Raw genomic sequence first — 19,389 nt, 5'->3', positions numbered from 1 at the left:
TACGTTTAAGTACAAAGCTTAATAATAAAAGATGTAAAAAAATATATTTTAACAATCAATTCCAACGGCATCAGCCGGTAACGTTGTACACGAAAATACAAAACCTGGCGGCCACTAGGCGAGGCTCTAGAGGGTTCGTATTTTCGTGTACAACGTTTTCTTTCGGCTTTTCGTTCGGCTCTTGCATGTCTCAAAGTTTGAGACCGATATTTTATGTAGAAAAAAAGTTGGAACGTTCAAAAAATGTTGAGGTTCAGAAAAAAGATAAAATAATTTTCAGTGAAGTTCCTACCAAAATGCAGTACCTAAACGTACTTTATTGTACACTTATACATTTTCCAAAGTTTCAGCTCGATATTTTATTTACAAAAAAAGTTCTAAGGTTCAAAAAAACATTCAGTGAACTGAAAAAGTTAGGTCGGTAATATAGGAATTTAGTTGTGTCACATGCCCTTAAGATTATGTTTTTGAATTTACCGCCTTGTCAAGATCGGCAGTTGACCCAACAATGTGGATCATTATCGAGCGAGACTGAATTCAGCAAAAGAACAGAGTCAGTCTGGCGGAGTCTTCTCAACCGCGAAAGCGAACGAATTTTTATCTTTTATACTGATACCTAATTTAAATGATATTATATTGTGCTACAAGCGCGAAAAGTAGGCGATTGAAGGCGAGCTGAAAACGAGTCGAAGTCGAGCCATAAACAAACCGAAGATACGATGTCAATTTATGGTAAAATTATCGAAAATTACCAAAAAATTTACGGTAAATTCGTAACTGAGTGAAAATTTACCAAAATTTAAGGTATCTTAAGCTTTTTTGAAGAAATCCCAAAAGTTTTAAAAATTTCTAAATATCCAAAATTGATGAACATTTATAGAAAATTGCTAAATTACTGGAAATTTGAAGTGTTCAAAAATTTGTACAATATTTTACAATATTAAGAACAAATTACAGTGAAACTCTTCTATAGCGCCGATTTTGGGGCTGACGGTGGGTGGGAACTAACTCATTATAGCTCGCTCCGCTTTTGTTTTGTTCACGCCTGAGTGAAAACCGGAGATTCCAGGAAGTTTCTGCGGGGCGGCGTCAATTCTCAAAAGGGCTATAGAAGGGAGGGCTATTAAAGAGTTTCACTTAAACAGGGTAGACGTTCTAATCAAAGAATTCAGGTCGTTTTGGTGTCGAAATTAATTAATCTACAGGTCTCTGACTCACTTCAGAGACCAAAAATTGTGGTCAAATAGTTAAATTGAAAAAATAATAGTGGTTAAATTTTAAATTGAAAAAATTAATTCATAAACAAAATAATGAATTAAGTAAATGAAGTGTTCAGCTAAATATATCGAATTTTTAATAAAGTAGTTCAACTTTCCATCCAGTAGTGCAATTTTCAATCAAAATTATTAATTTTCTATTAATAAAGTGAATTTTTAACTAAAAAGATTAATTTTTACTTAAAATTGGAATTAAAATTTCAGTTGAAAAAATTAAATGTCAACTGAAATCATGAATTTTTATCTAAAAAAAATCAAATACCAGCCAAACATGAACTGTTCAATTAAAACGATGAATCTTCAACCAAAAAATGAATTTAAAAAGTACATGCATTTTTAACGAAAATAAATCAGTTTCAAACCAAAAATTAAATTTTCAAAGGTTCAATTTTCAATAAAACACATGAATTTTAAAGTCAAAAAAGATTAAATTTCAATAAAAAATTAAATATTAAAATTTTTATTGAGAAAAATTACAGGTTTGAGAGTCTTCAAAAGCCAGTACCAATAAAAAAATTATGATATTTTGGTTAAAAATTCAGCTATTTGTTTTAACTGCTCTGTTAAAAATTCGTTTCTTAGGTTGAAATTTTGTAGAAAATTCGTCTTTGCGGATTGAAAATTCCAAAATTTGTCAAACAATTATCAATTGCTGTTTAAAAAAAAATAGATTATCAAAATAACATAGAATAGTTGAAGGGTAAAAAAATTAATTTTCAATCGAACTACTAAATTTTCAGTTAAAATGATAAATCTTTAATTGGAATAGTTGAATTTAAAATCAATATTTTGAGTTTTCAACTAAAACAATGAATCTTCAACTGAAATAGTTGTATTAAAAAAAATGAATTTTCAACTAAAATTATGAATATTTTACTGGAATACTTGAATTTTAAACGAAAAAGATGAATTTTTAAAGAATAGGAATAATTTTCAAACGAAAAGATTAATTTTCTGCACAAGAATAAATATTTCCAATAAAATACTTAAATTTTCAATTAAAGAAGAAAAATATTCAACTAAATAGTTGAATTTTGAACTAAAAAAAAAAAGGATTTTCAAATGGAAAAATGGAATAGTTAGAAGTTTCAAAAACTTTATTTTTAATCTAACGAATGAATTTTCAACCAAAGTGTTTAATCTTTAACCGGAATAGTTTCATTTTAAACCAATAAGATGAGTTTTCAACTAAAATAATAAATCTTCAACTGAAATAGTTGAATTTAAAATACATGAATTTTTAACAAAATACTTAAATTTTCAATTAAAGAAGAAAAATATTCAACCAAATAGTTGAATTTTCAACCAAAAAAAGTTAATTTTCACTAAAAAAGATAAATTGTTAACCAAAACTGAAATAATTAGGTTTTAAGTCAAAAAAATCTATGTTCAACCAAAAAAGATGAATTTTCAACCAAAGAGAATAATTTTTAACTAGAAATATGGAATATTAAACTGGAACAATAGTTAAATTTTTAATTAAAAAAAAAAAAAGAATTTCAACAAAAAAGAAACAATGTTTCAACAAAATAATAAAAAAAAAAATTAATTTTTAACAAATAGTTTTAACTTTCAAGCAAGTAATTTAATTCCAACCTAAAAGATGAACTTTTAACTAAAATAATAAATATATATTTGGAATACTTGAATTTTTCACCGAAAAGAAGAATTTTTTAACAAGGAGATTAAATTTAAAAAAATATATATATATTTTTTCTACAACAAAAAATCGATTTTTTAAACAAAATGCGTGAATTTTCAACAGAATAGTTCAATTTTTAATTAAAAAAGAACCATTTTTATTGAATATTAAACTAGAAAAACATCAATTTTCGACCAAAAATACAGTTAACTTTTCAGTTGGAGACATTAATTTTAAACCAAACTCTTGAATTTCCAACTAAAATTATGAATCTTTAACCAGAAAAGGTGAATTCTATACTTAACAAAAAGATGAATTCTTAATTATAAAGATTAATTTTCTACAAAAAAGACGAATTTTGTACAAAGTACATATATTTTCAAACGAATAGTTTAATTTTTTAATAAAAAATATCAATTTTCAACCAAAAATAGAATAGTCGAATTTTCCGTTAAAATTATAATTCTTCAAAAAATAAAAAAAAAAAACGGATTTTTAGCAAAATGGTTAAATTATCTACTGTAATAGTTCAATTTTTAGTAAAAAACAAAAAAATGATTTTCAACGAAGTAGTTACATCCTTTTTCTAACAAAGAAATGAACTTTGAATTAAAATAATTAATCTTTAACAATAAAATAATTTTTAACAAATGATTTTAATTTTCAACTAATTAATTTTATTTCCAACCTAAAAGATGAAATTTCCACTAAAATAATAAATATATAATTGGAATACTGGAATTTTTCACCTATATGAAGAGTTTTTGAACAAGGAGATTAACTTAAAAAAAAAATATATATATATATATATTTCTACAACAAAAAATCGATTTTTTTAAACAAAATACGTGAATTTTGAACAGAATAGTTGAATTTTTAATTAAAAAAGACAAATTTTTAGCCATATTATTGAATTTTTAACTAGAAAACTTCAATTTTCAACCAAAAATGTAAGAGTTAACTTTTCAGTTGGAGACATTAATTTTCAACCAAACTCATGAATTTCCAACTAAAATTATGAATTTTTATCTAGAAAAGGTGAATTTCATACCTACCAAAAAGATAAATTTTTAATTATAAAGATTAATTTTCTACAAAGTACATACATTTTCAAACCAACAGTTTAATTTTTAAATAAAAATATCAATTTTCAACCAAATAGTTAAAATTTCCGTCAAAAATCTAATACTTAATAATAAAAAAAAAAACGGATTATCTGCCAAATAGTTAAATTACCTACTGGAATATGTTAATTTCATACCTACTAAAAAGTTAAATTTTTAACCATAAAGATTAATTTTCTATAAAAAAGACGAATTTTCCATAAAGCATATAAATGTTTAAATGAATGGTTTAATATTTTTAATTAAAAACATCAATTTTCAACCAAAAATAGAATAGTTGAATTTTCCGTTAAAAATCTAATTCTTAATACAAAAAAAAAACAACGGACTTTAGCAAAACTGTTAAATTATCTACTGAAATAGTTTAATTTTTAGTAAAACAGAAAAATGATTTTCAACAAAGTAGTTACATTTTCAAAAAGAGACTAAATTTTAAACAAAGAAATTAATGTAAAAAAAAAAAGAATTCGGAAGAAATCACTTTTCTAAATTGTTCAAAATTATAAAAATAATATCAGGGTCATCAGCGTAAGAAACGCAAATAACATACATTCATTTTAGTTGAAAATTTATACCTATAATTTGTTGAAAATTCAACTTTCTGATACAAAATTAATCTCCTTGGAGGGAAATTAAACTACTTGATTCAGAATGTATGTAGTCCATCAAAAATTCGTCTTTCCCGGTATAAGTAGAAAATTAATCTTCCATCTTAAAAATGTATTGTTTGGTTAAAAATTCAACTATTTTGTGGTAAGCTTATTTATCTGCTCGACTGATAATTGAACTTTTTTCTTGAAAATTAATCTGTTTTGGTTGAGGATTCAACTATTTTCTTGATAAATCCTCCTTTTTAGTTTAATTAAACTATTTTTAATTTTGAAATGAAAATATTTTCTTCCTTCAAATAACAACTATTATATTGTTTGTGTTCTGGTATAATGCGCGAAGAAGTTCAAAAATATATTTCAATGCAAAGTAAAGAAATAACGGAATGTCATTTTTTCAAAATAGAAGAAAAATAGTGTTATCGCTGAAAAATAGTGTCTATAAACTTGTGAGTCCGAGGTCTGATAATATGATAATTTGATATACATTTTTTTGTATATCAAGGGCCTGTATAGATTTTTCTCCGAAAAATTTATAAAATTCTCGGTAAACAAATTAATTCACTGTGATTTTTCCTGTCTGAAAAAATTCTCAGCCATTTCTCTGTCAGGTAGACAGCCTAGTTTTAAATTAAATATATAAATATTCTGCAAGATTAGTTCTATAAACTAGATAAGCGGATGGAATGAAAAATATTAGTTATATCAAATGACCTTAATGGGCGAGCTTTTTATTGTTCCATTGTTATCACTGCGAGGTGAAACAAATTTGGAATTTGTGATTGGGCTAGCGCTCACAGGCTGAAGCACGGGTAAAGATGTCACCTTATGAAATGGTGTCTGCTGTTGATCCTCAATCACTTGGTCGAAAATTTTATCTTTTGGTAAAATCGGAGATTCTGGTACGCTGCGATCATCCTCGTCCAAAGAATGTAGCAGCTGAAATCAAAATGGATCGAGTGAATTTAAAAATTAATCGAATAATCGCTATTCAATAGGGACATTCACAAAGATTTCTTTCTATTTAAACTTTCATATTCAGGCTTCGAAGTGCTCTAGGAACTAAAAAAGTATCTTTCTGAAGAAAAGAGTATTATTTAAAATAAATAAGATATTAGTAAAAAAGTAACTTTTTTAAATAAGACAAAAATTGGTTTTCAAATAAACAAGTAGTGCAAAATAGTATATTATGCACATAAAATTCCTAAAATTCAATTTAAAAATGCCTATAAATGTCTTGAAATTTATTAAAATTTTCGCTCATTTGTAGTAATTTTACAAGTAATAATGGTAAATTACCACAAATTATACAAAATTCAACTTTTAACATTTTTATAAATGTCCAGTCATTTACGGTAATTTATGGTGATAATTACCATCGTAAATTTCCATTTCCGGTCACTTAAAACCATACATTACAAAAAATTCTATTTTTAACAATTAAAACTTTTCTGAAAATTTATGAAATTTTATGGTGATCTTGGTTAATATTACAGGTAATTTATGTTAACTTACCATAAATTTCTCAAAATTCAATTTCAAAATGTCTATATATTTCTGGACATTTTCGCTCATTTATGGTAATTTTACAGGTAACTATTATAAATTAACCAAAATTCAATTTTAAACATTTGAAAATTTTTCCGAAAAATTATTAAATTTTTGGGTAATCTATGTTAATATCACAGGTAATTTATGGTACCTTACCAAAAATGACACAAAACTCAATTTTTAACATTTTTACAAATTTTCAGTCGTTTACGGTAATTTATGGTATTCATTACCATAAATTACAAAAAATTCAATTAATTTTTTTTTTTAATTATCGGAAATTTATGAAAATTTTCGGTAATTTTACAAGTAAATATGGTTAATTACTATAAATTACCCAAAATTCAAATTTTAACATTTTAAAAATTTCCCGAAATTTATGAAATTTGATAGTGATCTTGGTTAATATTACAGGTAATTTATGGTAACTTACCATAAATTGCTTAAAATTTAATTTCAAAATGTCTATATATTTCCGTAAATTTTCGTTCAATTATTGTAATTTTACAGGCAAATCTTGTAAATTACCATAAATGAACCAAAATAAAATTTTTAATGTTTTAAAAAATTTTCGAAAAAATATTAATTTTTTTTTTGGTAATTTTTAGTTATTTTAACAAAAAATACGAATTTTCAAACAAAAATGGAATATTTATATTTCCATTTTAAGAAAATTCATTTTCAATGAAAAAAAATTAATTTTTTACTAAAATGATGAATCTTCAACCAAAAAGATTAATTTTCTATCAAGAAAGTGGAATTTTCAACTTAAAATAAAGTAAATTATATATTTTAAACCAAAGGAGAAATAGTACATTTCTTTGGTAAAAAAATTAATTTTGAATCGATAATTACGACTTTTCAACCAAAAATTTCAATGTCAAACTTAAAAATATAGATTAAACAAAATTTTCTACTTAATCGGCAAGAAAAAAAGATGAGTTTGAACTAAAATTTTGAATTTTGTGTACAAAAAAAAAAGAATTTGTAACAAATTGGTTGAAATTCAAATCAAAAAGATACATTTTTCACCAAAAAAGACATATCTCTGAGAAAATGTATGCATTTTTAACCAGAAAAATAAATTTTCTACCGAACAAAATGAATTTCTAATAACGAACATTCATTTTCTACAAGAAAAAAAGTAACTTTTGAACTTAAAATCAAATAGACTAAAAGATTAATTTTCTACCAAAAAAGACGAATTTTCAAGCAAAAAGATTAAGTCTCAGCCATAAACATTAATTTTCTACAAAAAACATGAATTTTTAACTAAACAGTTGAATTTTCAACTAAAAAAAGATTAATTTTCAACCAAAAATGGAACGTTAATTTTTAATCATGGAAATTATTTTCAAACAACAAATAAAGAATTTACAATAAAATAGTTCCGTTTTTAACAAATAAACGAAAAATAATTTTTATCCAAAAAATAAATTGTCCAGGATATAGCTGAACTTCCAACCAAAGAAATAAATTTTTAATCAAAAATATTAATGTTTCACCAAAAAAGGCGCATTTTCCACTAAATAAATCAATTGTCAACGAAAGAAATACATTTTTAATAAAAAAGTAATGTACCTTTCACCCAAAAAAAATTAATTTTCTACTACGAACCTTAATCTTTTGCCAAAAAAATTAGCCTTGGACAAAATACATTAATTTTTAACCAAAAAATTGAACTTTCAACTATAAAAGATCAATTTTCAACCAAATGTCGAATAATTAAATTAACATTTAAAAAATTACTGTTCAATCAAACAAAGAACGAGTTTTCAACAAAAATATTGTAACCAAGAAGATTAATTTTCTACCAAAATAATACTAAATTTAACAAAATACAAGAATGATAAAAATGAAATATTTCGGGTTCCAATCGTGTGCAAAAATACGAATTTTTGCGGACCTTCCTTGAAAATTTTCAATTGAAAAAATGATTTTTTAACCCAAAAAACAAAATTTTAACAAAACAGTTCAATTTTCCTAACAAGATTAATTTTCTTCTAAAAAAGACGTATTTATTCAAAATACTTGAATTTTTAACTAACAAAACTAACTTTTCAACACCAAATGGAATAGTTTTTTTCTTAATTCTAAATTTATTGCAAAATTTGGTTTAAAAATAGCGCGCTTTATATCACTTCTGGTTCCGGTTTAATCGTAGCTAATCAAAACAGTGGGAAGTTGTGGCCGAACTCTACCTAGAGGATCTCTACTGCAACTAAAATTTACTTACAGTTTTTACGTTGAGGAGTCTGATTATCGTAAAATGCGAGCGAATAGATGTATAATTTTCATTATTTACCTTTGACGTCACTTTTCACTCCCTAGGGAGTAAAAAGTAGAGCTTCAAAAATGCAATCTTTAATGAAGAAATGAATTAGTTTTCTATAATGAATTTCTTATTATTTTTTTCGTAATTCTAGAAAAGTCATTGGAGAAAATAAAATAAATAAAATAAATAAAATATTTAAAGAATTATTGCCAAAAATCGATAAAGTATCCAATGATTTATTTATATAAAGATTTAAAGATATATAAATATTTAACGTATGATTTTAACGAATTTCAGGGAATTACAGATCATTTCCACGGATTTCAAGCGATTTCGTTAGATTTCATAAAAATTCCATGGGATTTTAAAGATTTCCAGACGTATCAGGAGAATTTAAGGTATCCCCGAGGATTTCAATCAATTTCGAGGAACTTTCACGGATTTTAAGGTCTTTAAAAGAATCTCTTAAATCTTCAAGGGATTTCAAAGACTTTTGTAGCATTTCCTAAGCATTTAAGGTTTTTATTAAATCGCCAAGGAATAAGTTTAATGTATTGTATATTCAAGGAATTAAAAATTATATCAAATTCGCAGGGATTGCAAGAGATAAAAAGTTTCGAAGGATTTTTAGGATTTTAACAGAATTCTAGTGGAATTTGGAAAAACATTATATTAAACTAAATTTCCAGATTTAAAGTTTTTATTGAGTCTACAAGGAACAAGTTTAATTTATTGCATAATCAATGGATTACAAATTATATCAAATTTAAAGGATTTCAATGGATTTCAAATGATCTATACCTTCCTTTCTTTAATGGATTTTTACGTTTTCCAAAAATGCATGGGTTTTAAGTCATTTCGCAGAATTTCACAGAATTTAAGGATTTTATTAAATCTCCAAGGATTTCAGGGGACGTCAAAGATTTCAAGGGATTCACACTTTTTCAAAGAACTTTAATAAATAAGTTGAATTTAATTTATATTCAAGATATATATTTCGAAAAAATTGAGCAAGAGTCGCCATCTAGCTTTAGTTGGAGACACTAAGAGTAAGTAAAGTCGTTCAGCTTCAGCATACTGCGTCAAGCGTCATTCTACTAGCAGCAGATGCTGAAAGTGGAGTTAACAAAATCGTGGGGTCTGAAACACCCAGTGTGCACTTAGTGAGTGAAAAAGTAATTTTGAAGCTAAATTTGTTGTTGAAATTTTATTGATTTTTGTTTACTTTCTAACTTAAGTATACCGTATGAAGTGAAATAATTTTTTTTTATTATTTCACACATTTTTTCTTTGTAGATGGCTTATAACCTACGGCAGCGCGTCATGCGAGAGCAGACTGTGGATGTGTTGAATAAAATATAATTGTTAAAATACAGTTATACGTCTCTTTTTCCAATTTCTCGTATTTTTATAGTATTACATGTCAAAGCTCCTCAATTTTTATAATAATAAATCGATTTAAAAGCAAAAAATCTGATTAATCATTTTATCATAAAATTGACTTTTTGACTATGCAAATAAATATCTTTTTTGAAAGCACCCATGTTCCAATATTTTTTTATGAAAGTACACTATTTGAAAAGTATAGCCATAAATTTAAGTAAAATTTAATTAAAAAAAAAACATTTATTCACCTTTCTTCCATAATTTTTTTGACAAACTTAAAATAAATGACTATAAAATCAACTCTATCTTATAACAGATACCTTAAACTACATAGAATAATTTTATTGTAACAAAATATTCAATCGGGGTTAAACAATACATTATTAAATACGCTGGGGTATAGATCACCCACGATGCACTTTACCGTGATTTCTACCATGTACGCACTTTGAGGGTTATATTTTACAAAGCTTTCAAAGGATTTCAAGAGATTCTAAATTATTTTAAGAGATAAAAACAATTTTAGGGGATTCCAAAAAATGAGGTAGGATTTCAAAGGATTTTTAGTGAAATTTCGAAAAAAGTTAAAGTAGATTAAATTTCGAGGATTTGTAGCGATTTCAGAGATTTCTAGCGATATACATTTTTTCAGAGAATTTGAATAAATAAGTTGAATTTAATTTATATTCAAGGTATTTCAAATGATTTATACCTCCTTTTTTTAATGGACCTTTAAAGTTTACAAAGATTTCAAAGGATTTTAAGTGATTTTAGAGGATTTTCACGTTTTTCAAAGATGTCAAGGGATCTCAAAGAATTTTGTAGGATTTACAAACATATTTTAATTGATTTCTAGTGAATATTGGAAAATAAATTAAGTAAGATTTCAAGGGATTTCAAGAGAATCCACAGATTTCACGGGATTTGAAAGTATTGTAAGGAATTTGACAAGATTGAAGGATTTTATTACATCTACCAGGATTTCAAGGGATTTCCAATATTTCAACAAATTTTGAAAGATTTAATCGTGGTTTTCAAAGAATTAGAAATACTTTCACGGATTCTAAGGAATTTTGAAACACTTTAAAAAGGATTTTTACGTGTTTCAAAGATGTTAAGGGATTTCAAAAAATGTTGCAGGATTTCCAAATATGTTTTAAAGGATTTCTTGTGAACTTTTGAAAATAAATTAAGTAAGATTTCAAGCAATTCCAAAGTTTTCACGGGATTTTTAAATATTGTACGGAATTTCACAAGATTTAAGGATTTTATTAAATCTATAAGGATTTCAGGGGGTCTCCAATATTTCAACAAATTTTAAAAGATTTCATCGGCTTTCAAAGAATTAGAAATATTTTCACGGATTCTAAGGAATTTTGAAATACTTTAAAGAGGATTTTTACGTTTTTCAAAGATGCCAAGAAATTTCAAAGAATTTAGTAGGATTTACAAATATATTTCAAATGATTTCTAGTGAACATTGGAAAATAAATGAAGTAAGATTTCAAGGGATTTCAAGAGAATCCACAGATTTCAGGGAATTTTAAAGTATTGTAAGGAATTTCACAAGATTGAAGGATTTTATTAAATCTACCAGGATTTCAAGGGATTTCCAATATTTCAACAAATTTTAAGAGTTTATCGTGGCTTTCAAAGGATTAGAAATACTTTCACGGATTCTAAGGAATTTTGAAACACTTTAAAAAGGATTTTTACGTGTTTCAAAGATGTTAAGGGATTTCAAAAAATTTTACAGGATTTCCAAATATGTTTTAAAGGATTTCTTGTGAACTTTTGAAAATAAATTAAGTAAGATTTCAAGGGATTTTTAGCCATTCCAAAGATTTCACGGGATTTAAAAAATGGTAAGGAATTTCACCAGATTTAAGGATTTTATTAAATCTACAAGGATTTCCATATAATTTCCAAATATTTTTTAGGGTTTCCAAAGATATCAAAAGATTTTTAGTGAAGTTTGGGAAAAATTAAATTAAATGTCGAGAGATTCCTAACACTCCCAGTGATTTCGAGGGATTTCAAGGTATTTCAGGCACAAGATTTAAAAGGATTTTAATTGATTTTAGAGGATTTTCACGTTTTTCAAAGATGTCAAGGGATCTCAAAGAATTTGGTATAATTTCCAAATATTTTTGAGGATTTCCAAAGATTTCAAAAGATTTTTATTAAATTTCTGGAAAAAATTATGTTAAATGTAAAGAGATTCCTAGCAGTTCCAATGATTTCGAGGGATTTTAAAGTATTTCAGGCACAAGATTTAAAGATTTTATTAAAGCTTCAAGGATTTCAAGGTACTTCAAAGATTTCTAGGGATACAAATTTTTTTCAGAGAACTTTTTTAATGAATAAGTAGAATTTAATTTATATTCAAGGTGTTTCAAAATGATTTATATCTCCCTTGTTTAATGGATTTCTTTAATTTTACAAATATTTCAAGGGATTTTAAGAAATTCTTAAGGATTTCAGGAGATATCAACAATTTAAAGGTTTTTAAAACAATTCTGCAGGATTTCCAAAGATTTCAAAGCATTTTCAGTGAAATTTTGAAGAAAAAAAATTAATTAAATTGACTGTCGAAGAATTCCTAGCGATTCTGAAGATTTCGAGGGATTTTAAGGCACTTCAGGAAATTTCACAATTTTAAAAGATTTTTTTAAGGATTTCAATGTTTTTTTTTTAGAGAACTTAAATAGGTTGAATTTAAATTTATATTCAAAAGATTTCCAATGATTTATTCCTCCTTTACTTAAATGGATTTTTAAATTTTCCAAATATTCAGGGGATCTAAAGTTATTTTGAGGATTTTTACAGAATTTAAGGATTTTATTAAATCTCCGAGGATTTCAAGGGACTTAAAAGATTTCTAGGGATAAAAGTGTTTATTTTTAGAGATTTTACAATCCAGGACGTAAAAAAAATTAGGAATAATAAAGCTTTTGAAACAACTCTATTTAAATCTCTAACAGTGTTGGTCGATGATAAACAAAACATAAAATTTTGCTAAATTCGACACGTATAGTCTGCATTTAAAAGTGTGTAATCCGAAATGAAAAAGCGAGCAGTGGAAAACTACCTTCATTTTCTAAGCAACATTTTCAGTTTGCAAATCTTCGAATTTGAAAGTATTAAAAATAAATGCCAATACTCATTTAAACTATTATTAATCTTTAGTCTAAAAACTTTTTTTTTGAAAATTCATCTTTCTTGGTTACAAATTTAATAATTTTGTTGAAAATTTAAGAATTTTGTTCAAAATTCCTACTTTCGGGTTGAATATTCAACTGTTTTGTAGAAAATTCGTTTTTTGACCTACAAATTCAACAACTTTTCTATAATTTTTTTTCTTTCTTGGTTGAAAATTCATCTCTTTTAACAAAAGTTCCATCAGGGTGGCGTTTAAAAATCAAGACTTTAATTTCAAAAATGGGAGCTCTTCAATTTTCTCTTCTTGGTGAATGAAACTCACTACCATTTTTGCAAATTAAAATAAAAAGTTTTAGTGGTGCCGAAAAGTTTTTTAAACTTTGGAAATTTTTAAAATTTATTCTATGATTACAAAAATTGTACAATTTTTTTAAGTGTACTGTTTTAGATAGTAAGTAAGAATAAAAAAGTGAAAAATATTTGGAAAAATCCTGCTGAGTAAAAGAATTATTTTTCAATCAAGAAAAAATGACTTATTTGGATTCGGTTGGATTAAATTTTTTTTCTACTCATGATTTTCGCGAATTTTATCATTTTATTTATTTTTAAGCTGCAAACATGCAAAAAAATGTTTTTTAAACAATTCAAATCATAGAATTCCATTCTAAATTAAACTAAATAGTCTTAGGGTAAAATTTGCTCAACTATTTAAAAATCAATGATAGTTTCGTCAAATCCAAAAAAAGTTATTTTTTCTTCATTAAAAAAGAATGCTTCAGAAAATTTTTTTCACCACTAAAACTTTATTTTTTAATCTGAAAATATTCCATTGAGTTCCTGCTAATAAAAGGAAAAAAATTGGAGTTCTTGACTGAGAAATGCTTCTTGGTTAAAAATTTAATTGTTTGCTAAAAATTCGTATTTTTTGTTTGTTAAAAATCTGCTTCGTTAAAAATTCATGATTCTGGTAGAAAAGTCAACTATTTTGTTTGAAAAATTCGTTTTCTTCGGTTGAAAATTACTTTTTCAACTGCAAATGTAATTATTGCATTAATGGTTATAGATTCGATCTTTTTTAATTCAAAATTCAACTGTTACGTTGAAAATTCATATATTTTGGTAACAAGAAAAAAATGATCTCGATCAAAAATTCATTCATTTGGTTTAAATTTCAACTTTTTGGTAAAAAATTTATCTATTTTTTTGAAAATGCAATATTTTACTTAAAATTTTAGGAATTTAAAGCGTTTCAGATTTAATTTATAACAATATCCACAATATAATTTTATTCATACTTATTTAATCTCTTGTTCCAGAGAAAAAACGTCTTATTTCCCCTGTTTTTAGATTATTTTTGCGTTTGAAGTCTTATATCGATACGGTTAAGAAAAATGTTCTTTGGCTTTTTATAATAGATGGGGGGGGGGGGGGCATAAAAAAGTATGTAGTCTGAAATTTGAAATATTTTAAGACCTAGGGTTATAAAATTATTAACAAGTTTTCGTGTATGACCCTATTATATTATAGAAAACTAAGCTGCTGGAAAGGAGCCAAAAGTTTTGACTTTCTATGAGACTCATTAAAAACTCATTTAAAAATATATAACGTACTTTTTTCAAACAAATTCATGTCATATCTTCTTCTTCTTCCGATTCATACTCATGCGTAAGCTGAAAAGCGGGAGGAAAAACATAAATGCATGCTTTTAAATTAATTTCAATAAATTATGTAATATTTTTCTATTAAAAAAAAAACTAAATCATTATTAAATTAAAAATTTGAAAAAAAATCCGCTCTTGAGCATTGACTAAAATTATGCAAATAAAAATTATATAAAAAACATTCCAAATAATTCGAAAATTAAAAATATTAAATTAATTACATGTCAATTAATTATGTTTCTAGAGAAACAGGCTTTGTAATTTATACAAATTACTATTTTTCTGACATATTTGAGGACTATTTTCTGGTAAAAATTTCTACAAAAAAAGTTTTATATCTCTAGAAAATAAAAAATGTAAATTAAGAAAATATTTTAACGCTAGCTAGCTAGCTAGCTTTAAAAATTGTTTCAAATACCTCGGAAATTTCTAATGACAATAAAAACATTAGAAAAAAAGTTTTTAAAAGTTACATAAGAAGTTGAAAAAATAGATAAAGTCCAGGTTGATCATTTTTAAATTCTGTTTATCTATTTTTCAATTCGAGTATTTTACCAGTCCAAGTTTTGCGGCATTCAAAAGACTTCTGAAAACTAGCTGGAAAGAAATAATAAAAAAAACCTTAATAATGTAATTGGAAAACTGGATTCCTTTGAGAGGTTTAAACGATTTGTCAAAAATGATAACTTTTAAAGCTGTAGCTATAAAAGAAACTATTTAAGAGCTCATAAAAATTACATGTATATGAAAAAAATTGTGTTTTCAAATTTTTCAAGCATTAAGTGTTAAGCCTGATTAAAAAATAATCTGTTTCGGTTGAAAATTTACTTTTTTGTTGAAAAATCATCGGTTTTGTAGAAAATTTGTATTTACAACTCAAAAAATCAACACTTTGATAGAAAATTTAACTATTTGGATGAAAATTTATATATTTTGTTGTAAATTTGTATTTTTGGTAAAAGATCAATTTTGTTTTGGTTAAACCTGCAATGATTTGGTTGACAGTTTATCTGTTTTAGTTCAGGATTCAAGCATTTTGTTGAAAATTCGTTTTTTCGATTCAATCCAACTGCTCATTATTTTTAATTAAATCTTTTTCTTTCAAATATCAACTTTACTATTAAGTTTTTCGTTGGAAAATCATCTTTTTAGTTCGAAAATTCAGCTTGTTGGTTGCATATTGAGTTACTTTTTTTAAATTTCATAATTTTAATTGAAAATTCGTTTTTTTTTGTTGATAAAAAATGCAATTTTTTTAACGGTAACTTAAATATTTTTAGAGGATTTAATTATTTAGTTGAATTTTTTTTTTTTTTTGGGGTTGAACCCAACTGCTTTTTATTTTTACTTGGTATCTTCTTATAAATATAAAATACTATATTTCTCGTTAAAATTTAACGCTTTCATTGTAAGTTGAAATAGCTTCTTAAAAGTGCATTTTTTGGTTCAAGATTCATAATTTTAGTTGGAAATTCTTTTTTTGTATGTTAAAAATTAATTTTATTTAATTAAAAATTAGCCATTGGGTTGAAAGTTCAACTGATTGGTTAAAAAATAATTTTTATTTAAAAATGTATATTGCTGGGTTGAAAATTCAACCGTTTTGTAGAAATTGCGTATTTTTCGCTTGAAAATTCAACAATCTGGTAGCAAATTCACCTATTCATTATGAAATTAAACTGGTTTGTGGAAAATTTGTTATTTTATTGAAAATTAATTCTTAAAAATGAAAATTATTTCCCTTGAATTAAAATTTAAATACTCCAATTCTTCTTAAAAATAGATATTTTTTTAATTTAAAAATTCTAAATTGTGTGCTGAAATTATCTCAAATCAGAGAGAAAAGTAATCTTCATCACTTTTATTTTGTTCAAGATTCATGTGATTTTTTGAAAATTCGTCTTTTTGGTAGAAAATTAATCTTCTTGGTTGAAAAATCAAATATTTGGTAAAAAATTCTGGATTTTATTATTTTATATCATCTTTGTTAGTGGAAAATAAATTTTTTGGCGTAAACATGCAACTATTTCATTTAATATTTAAGTACTATTTTGTTAAAAATTAATCTTTTTTATTAGAAAATTTTTCTTTTGTGTTGAAAATTGGTTTTAATGTAAGATGAAAATCTTTTTTTCATTAAATTATCATGAGAAAAATTAAGAAAAAATTAATCTTCTTGTTTGAAAGTCCACCCTTTTTGGTTAAATATTCGGGTTAAAGATTTATTATTTTATTTAAATAATCATCTTTTTGGTTGATGATTTAGCTATTTTGTTTACCATTCATTTCTTTTTTCTTTTTTAGAAATAATTTTTTTCACTAAAAATGTAACTATTCCATTTTTTATTGCAAAATGGATATTTTCAATTGAAGAGTGATCTTTTCTAGTTAAAAATGCATGTATTTTGTTAATAATTCGTCTATTTTAGTTGACCGTTTTTTATTTCAAATTAAAATCGTTTCTAAAAATATTCATTTTGTCTTTGTTGAAGATTCAAAACTCAACTACTGTAAAAGACAATAAAACTATTTGTTTAGAAATGAAACTATTTATTAAAAAATGCAAGTATTTTGTTGGAGCTTAGTTTTTTCTTTTGTGTAAAATTAATCATTTTATCTGAAAATGCATCTCTTTATTTGAAGTTTCAACTATTCTGTTAGAAATTCGTCTTTTTCCGTTAAATTTAACTATTGTATAATTCCTTTTTTTTTGTGAAAAATCAATTTTTAACTGAAAATTGAACTATTCCCTTATCCGTTGTGAACCTCTATTTTAGTTGAAAATTCAATTTTGTAGTTTAAAAATTAAACTATTTTGTAAAAAATGAACTATTTTTTTAACTTTTTTGTTGAAAATTTTTTTATTATAATAGAAAATTCATTTCTCTTGGGTAAAAATGAACTTTTCTGTTGAAATTTCAGCTTTTAGGGTTGAAAAATTAACTATCTTCTAAAAATCTCGCCTTTTTGGCTTGAACTGTTAAAAATTGGGTAGTAAATTAAACCATTTGATTGAAAATTAACACTTTTGTTAAACCTTCTTTTTTTTAAATTGAACTGCAGTGACAGAAAATGTCACTGTTTGGTTAGAAATTAAACAATTTACTTGAAAGTTTAACTATTCTGTTCGAAGTTTTTTTTCGATTGAAAATTTATTTAATTATCTGAAATTTTTCTTTTTTATAAGTTGAAAATTCAACTATTTGATAGAAAATTAAAGTATTTTGTTCAAAATTCACCTTTTAGTTTGAGGATTCAACTATTTTATTAAAAATTCCTCTTTTTAGTTAAATTCAACAAGTGAAAAATTCGTTATTTTTGTCGAAAATTAGTTTTTTTCAACTGAAAATTGAACGATTCCATTTTCGGTTGAAAAAACATCTTTTTAGTAGAAAGATCATTTTTTCTCGATTGAAAATAAACTTTCTTTTAGAAAATTTATCTTTTTTAGATGAAAATTTATCTTTCTTCATAAAAAAAAAGTTTTTGCTTAAAATTCTTCTTTCCGATTTAAAAGTCAACTGTTTTTTCCAAAAACTACGACTTTTTAGCTTGAAAACTTAATTTTTGTTTGAGAATCTTTTACTTTTTTGAGGAATCAACTATTTTGTTAAAAATTCGCCTTTTTCCGCTGAATTTAACTGGTGTATAAATTCTTTTTTTGTTGCTAGAAACTAGGTTTTAAGTGAAAATTTAACTATTCTATATTTCAATGCAAACATTTTTTTTAATTCATGTATTTTATTAAAAATTCATCGAAAATTCAACTGTTTTATTGAAAATTTGTCCTTTTGGATTAAAAATTCCTTTTTTATAATAGAAAATTTATCTCTCTTGGCTGAAAATGAACTTTTTTGTCGAAAATTCAGCTTTTCGGGTTGAAAACTCAACTGTCTTATAAAAATCTTGCCTTTTCAGTTTGAAAATTCAACAATTTCGTAGTAAATTAAACGATTTGGTTAAAAATTAACATTTTTATTGAAAATTCATAATTTGGAAAAAAATTAAACTACAGAAAGTTAAACTATTTGTTTAACAATTCAATTATTTACTTGAAAGTTTAACTCTTCTGGTGAAAGTTTTTTTTTTTTTGGTTGAAAATTTATTTATCTGAAATTTTAGGTTGAAAATTTTTCATTTATAAGATGAAAATTCAACTATTTGATAAAAATTTAAATTACTTTCTAAAAAATTCGTCTAATTGGGTTAAAAATTAATATTGTTTGTTGATCATTCACCATTTTGCTTGAGGATTCAAATATTTTTTTTAAAATTGTCCTTTTTAGTTGAATTCAACTAGTTGAAATTTCGTTTTATTATTCGAAAATTAGTTTTTGAAATCGAAAATGTAACTATTCCATTTTTCGTTGTAAACCTCTCTTTTCTTGTATAAGAAAATTTATGTATTTTATTAAAAATTCGTCTTTTTGTAGAAAATTAATCTTCTTGGTTGAAAAATCATCTTTTTTTTGTTGAAAATTCAGCTATTTGTTGAAAAAATCAACTATTTTTGTTTTGAAAGTTTGATTATTTTATTTAAAAATGAATTATTTTGTTAAAGTTATCTTTTTGGGTGAAAAATTCATCTCTTTTGTTGAAAACTTGTACGAGGGTAGTTCAATAAGTCCTTAGAATGACCAACAGATGGCGCGCGAATCGCTCCAAATCATCTGTTTTCAGTCAGCACCACTCCCGACTAGATA

The 19,389-nt window shown here is 24.8% G+C and overlaps 1 protein-coding gene across 2 annotated transcripts in view; it reads right to left on the bottom strand.

Annotated features, from left to right (window-relative positions):
- The window catches only part of LOC117171944 (metal transporter CNNM4), a 106,477-nt gene that overhangs the window by 11,530 nt on the left and 75,558 nt on the right, over positions 1-19,389 (bottom strand). The window contains exon 13 of one of the 2 annotated variants that reach the window (XM_033359619.1): positions 5,366-5,590. In XM_033359619.1, coding sequence (XP_033215510.1) covers positions 5,366-5,590 — 225 coding nt within the window. The remainder of the gene's footprint in view (positions 1-5,365; positions 5,591-19,389) is intronic. The other variant, XM_033359620.1, reaches the window with a different exon arrangement.

This window comes from Belonocnema kinseyi, chromosome 4 (genome assembly GCF_010883055.1).
Source record: "Belonocnema kinseyi isolate 2016_QV_RU_SX_M_011 chromosome 4, B_treatae_v1, whole genome shotgun sequence".
In the NCBI taxonomy this organism is placed as follows: domain Eukaryota; kingdom Metazoa; phylum Arthropoda; class Insecta; order Hymenoptera; family Cynipidae; genus Belonocnema; species Belonocnema kinseyi.
Note: the sequence above shows the minus strand (reverse complement) of the source record. Positions and strands in the feature narration are given on the sequence as shown.